The sequence below is a fragment of the Orycteropus afer genome, unplaced genomic scaffold (assembly GCF_000298275.1).
Source record: "Orycteropus afer afer isolate SDZICR_OR568_19922 unplaced genomic scaffold, OryAfe1.0 scaffold00338, whole genome shotgun sequence".
Lineage (NCBI taxonomy): Eukaryota > Metazoa > Chordata > Mammalia > Tubulidentata > Orycteropodidae > Orycteropus > Orycteropus afer.
The window spans coordinates 2,210,456-2,214,831 of NW_006921925.1; the positions used below are offsets into that span (position 1 = coordinate 2,210,456).

At 39.2% G+C, this 4,376-nt stretch overlaps 1 protein-coding gene across 1 annotated transcript in view; it reads right to left on the minus strand.

The window, feature by feature from the left end:
- Positions 1-4,376, minus strand: part of FREM2 (FRAS1 related extracellular matrix 2) — a 357,328-nt gene that overhangs the window by 49,124 nt on the left and 303,828 nt on the right. The window contains exons 10-11 of the mRNA XM_007952448.1: positions 3,471-3,635; positions 2,723-2,905 (exon numbers count right to left, since the gene is read on the minus strand). Coding sequence (XP_007950639.1) covers positions 2,723-2,905; positions 3,471-3,635 — 348 coding nt within the window. The remainder of the gene's footprint in view (positions 1-2,722; positions 2,906-3,470; positions 3,636-4,376) is intronic.

Genomic DNA, 4,376 nt, shown 5'->3' on the forward strand with positions numbered 1-4,376 from the left:
ATCTTCTGTGTCTGTGTTAATTGGTTTCCCTTTTCTTTGTTGAAGAGGGTCTGTGCAATCCTTCTGCCTAGTCCGCCATCTTGCCCCACCTCTGAAACATTCTTTTTGATGATGAATATAACACCATTCATCTTCAATTTTCATTTCTGGCATAGACCTTATGATTATCTGATTCAAAATGGCCAATACTAGTCCATTTCAGCTCACTAATGCTTAGGTTATGAATCTTTTTGTGTTTCATTTCATTAACAACTTCCAGTATTCCTAGATTAATATTTTGTACACTTGACATTCCAATTATTAATGGATGTTTGCAGCTGTTTCTTCTCATTTTGAGTTGTGGCACATCAGCAAATGAAGATCCTGAAAGCTCAATCTACATCATTAAGGTCAAGTCTACTTCGAGGAGGCAGCTCTTCCTCAGCTGTATTTTCAGTGCCTTACAACCTGAGGGGCTCATCCTTTGGCACTATATCAGACAATATTTCACTGCTATTCATAAAATTTTCAGTGGCCAATTCTTTAAGAAGTGGATGGCCATGTCCTTCTTCTTAGTCTGTCTTAGTCTGGAAGCTCCACTGAAACCTGTCCACCATGGGTGACTCTGCTCATATTTGAAATACCAGTGGCATAGTTTCTAGAATCACAGCAACACACAATCTGCCACAATAATACAAACTGACAAATGGGTGGTTGGTTTTCTTTTATTTATTCATAGTAAGCAGTGAAATTATTTAAAAAAAAAAATACAGCATTGAAGGGATGAAAGATAGATGAAAGTCTCCATAATTGGCTCCTATGTCCTAGAACTACCATTCATCTGTCAGTATGTCATATGGTGGTGGCTTGCATGTTGCTATGGATCATAGCAGAATATTTTCTGATATAGCTCTGGAAGGTGAGACCCTTACTTTGGAAGGCAGTCAAAATACACAGTGGCCACAACAATGGACTCAAACAAACTAACAATCATAAAGTTGACATAGGACTGGGCAATGTTTTGCCCTGTCACACATGGAATTCCTATGAGTTGGAGCCAATTTGTTGACAACTAAGAACACAAGTCTCATAAAATTTATGGTCTCTGTGGTTGTTATTTTCACACCATTTTACTATCTTATCTTAACCCAAAAGGTTATAGCTGGAAGTTTCAGACTGCTGGTGTACTAAACATTAAAAAATCATCATGGCTATCATGCATGTTTTCAATGTAACTGGAAATTAAATCAAAATTTGAATTTAATAGCTCTGGTAGCGTAGTGGCTAAGGCACTTGACTGCTAACCAGAAGGCGGCGGTTCAAACCCACCAGCCACTCCCCGGAAGGAAGATGGGGCAATCTACTTCCGTAGTGATACTGCCCTGGAAACCCAAGGAGGGGTCGCTATGGGTCAGGTCTGACTCAACGGCACATAACAACAACAACAACAACAACCATAATGAAGGTACAGTAGTTGAAAGTTAAAGTAGACTCAAAATAGAAAGCCATGTGGCACATTGCTGTAGTGCAAGGAACTGTCTAAACTCATGAGAGATAAGAATCAAGATTAGCACAAAGCTGATGCCTATGAAGTGGAGGTCAGTTATATCTTTGGCTTCCCACTTCTCCATAATTTCTGACACTAGCCACTCCCCACAGCACTCTCTACTTCTCTTTAGGGTTTGTTGCAATGGCCACCAGAACTCTGCAGTCGGCCTCTCTGCTACTAACTTGAAGTCATCGTAGCACCTTGCTCAGTTTTCTTAGCTGTGTTCTGCTGTCAGGCCTCTTTGCCATCAGGTCTCTCTGATGTCAGTCTCTCTGCTGCTAATTGGCTAACTGGCCCAGTTTATAGCTCATATCCAGTGTTGCAGTTTTGGAACCACTCAGTTCCCACTGGCTATGTTCTGCCAGTCCAGCTCTCAGACAGCATCAGTCTCACTTCCAGGAGTCTGCTATAAAAACCTCTGCAGTTTAGCTGTTTATATATCCCAATCCTTATCAGTTACAAGGAGTGGCTTCCCTCACCAGACCTGAGTTCAACCAATCCTTAAATACTCATGAGATATCAATCAACTCAGGTCTTGTTAATTACCAGGAAATGTTAATAATCTGGGGAATCCTTTGGGCAAAAGTCACAAACTTTCTGGGGTAGAAAGTAACCTGGAAGCCCTTGTCCTCCCCGCCCCCCTTACCTGCAACGTTTTCCTCCAAAGAACTAGGGCAAAAATAACTTCTCAGGGCTTGGAGAGAAAATATCTCAGAGAGCCAAGGCAAAACGCCAAATAAAGAAAGTCATTTCACTATACACATCTACTTAAAATTTCTCTAAAGATTAACACATACCCTCTAAAAAAATTAAATTTGGGAAATAAATTCCTTTGATTTTGTTTTTCCAGTGAACATTTATTTAAAGAAGTATGTCCACATTCGGAGCTCTGGTAGCATAGTGGTTAAAGCATTTGGCTGCCTACCAAAATGTTGGTGGTTTGAATCCACCATCTGTTCCATGGAGGAAAGATGAGGCAGTTTGCTTCTGTAAAGATTTACAGCCTTGGAAACCCTATGGGGCAGTTCTACTCTGTCCTAAAGGGTTGCTATGAGTCAGAATCAACTTGATGTCAGTGGGTAGGTTTATGTCTACATTTAGTTTGATATTTCTCTACTTTTTTCTCAAGGGCATGAGCACTAATACACAGTGTTAGTATGATCAACATGGAGAAAGTCCTTGGGGCCCAATTACCTTCTGACACAGGGTGATAGTCTTCTCCAGATGTCGCTGAACCATCCTTGGTGTGGACTCTCACGATGGAAACTTTTGAAGTGTCTCCTTGGCGAACCACTGGAATTTTTACAACCACCGATTGTCCTGGTTCTTGGGGTTCACTGACACTAAATTTGGTTTCTCCAAATTTAATAATAGTCTCTAAAATTGTAGGAAACACAGAAAAATTAAAATCTGAGTAAGGGGAATATTTTCCCCCAATTTCTGATGTTTCCTTCTGTGTGGACAGAGTTTAATTAGTGTTCATTGTTGGTTTCTCTCTATTCCATGACTCAAGATTCTTGATGAGTATGTTAGGGGAAACCAGGCATAAGTAGTGCAGCAACTTCCTTGGGAAGTGACCAGCCCCCAGGGAGCATGTGCGCTATTCAAAGAGCTAAACATGTTAAATATTTTGCAAAAGCAGACCACTGAAAGTAGAGGTAGAAGGGAAAGGACAAAACTCTACTGATCTTGGGATGAGGAAAGACAAGGATGTAAGAATGTTTGGGTTTTAGTCTTTGGACTAAGCCACATTCTTCAATATAAACTTCGTTGGCTTTCATAATGATATCTTCTTCCTAATTTGTCTTACCTTTTTGTATTTCTCAGTTGCTTTAAAACCCCAATTCAGAGAAAGTGGGTTATTTTCTGAACCCCCTCAAACATTAATACAAATTGATTTTAGTTCCCAATTTATAGTTGAGCACAAGAAATGACTTCTTACTATCAGCATCATCTCGGATCCTTATCAGAGTTTCATTTTGTTCACCAATTGCAGCCCCAAAAGGAGAGTTGCTTTGTGGAGTGCCAAGAACCAGGCGGAGTTCTTCTACTTCCTCATAGAACTCATCATCCATCAGCTCCAGGATACAGGGCTTTTCAGTCTCACCTGGAACAATAATAATGACAATAGCCAATCACATTCCATAGTACAAAACAATATATATGTAACAACTGACAACTGTGAATTTGGAGATACCCAGGGGAGTATCTTATTTATACTTTTATCTTTATCTACGTCTATGTTGCTATCTCTGTCTCCATCCCTATCATGATATCTCCAAGGATACATGTTCCTAGAAGCAATTAAGTACTTTGCAGATTTCAATATGAGTTTTAGTCTACATGGGCTCTTTTATCCAATAAGCATAGGAGATACAGAATCCATTTTCATTCTGTGGTAGCATTAATGACAACAAAGCATTTGGCATACATCACTGCCTGATGTGCAAACTATCCTGTAGCTGAGGTAGGTAAGGTATTATTATTTCCATTTAAACATAGCTAAATGGGTTCAGGGTGTTACAGTGAGTTGCTATGGTCAACTTTAAGTGGAGGAATGGTGGGTTTTAAAAAGTTCTGTTGTAAGTTTTAAAGTTATTTATATAAAGTGGGACCAATATTTTGTTAAGTTTGATTAAAACTACAAAGAAATATAGAAATTAAATGCTTTACTAAAGTGACAAAAAGTAGATCAGTAGATTCATGGCACCATGGGTGAGGTGACAGGATCAACTGTAAAGAAGGAGGCATTTTTTTTTTTTTTAATTTTTATTGTGATTTGGGTGAAAGTTTACAGACCAAATTTGTTTTCCATATAGCAGTTCATACACATTTTGTCTCATGACAT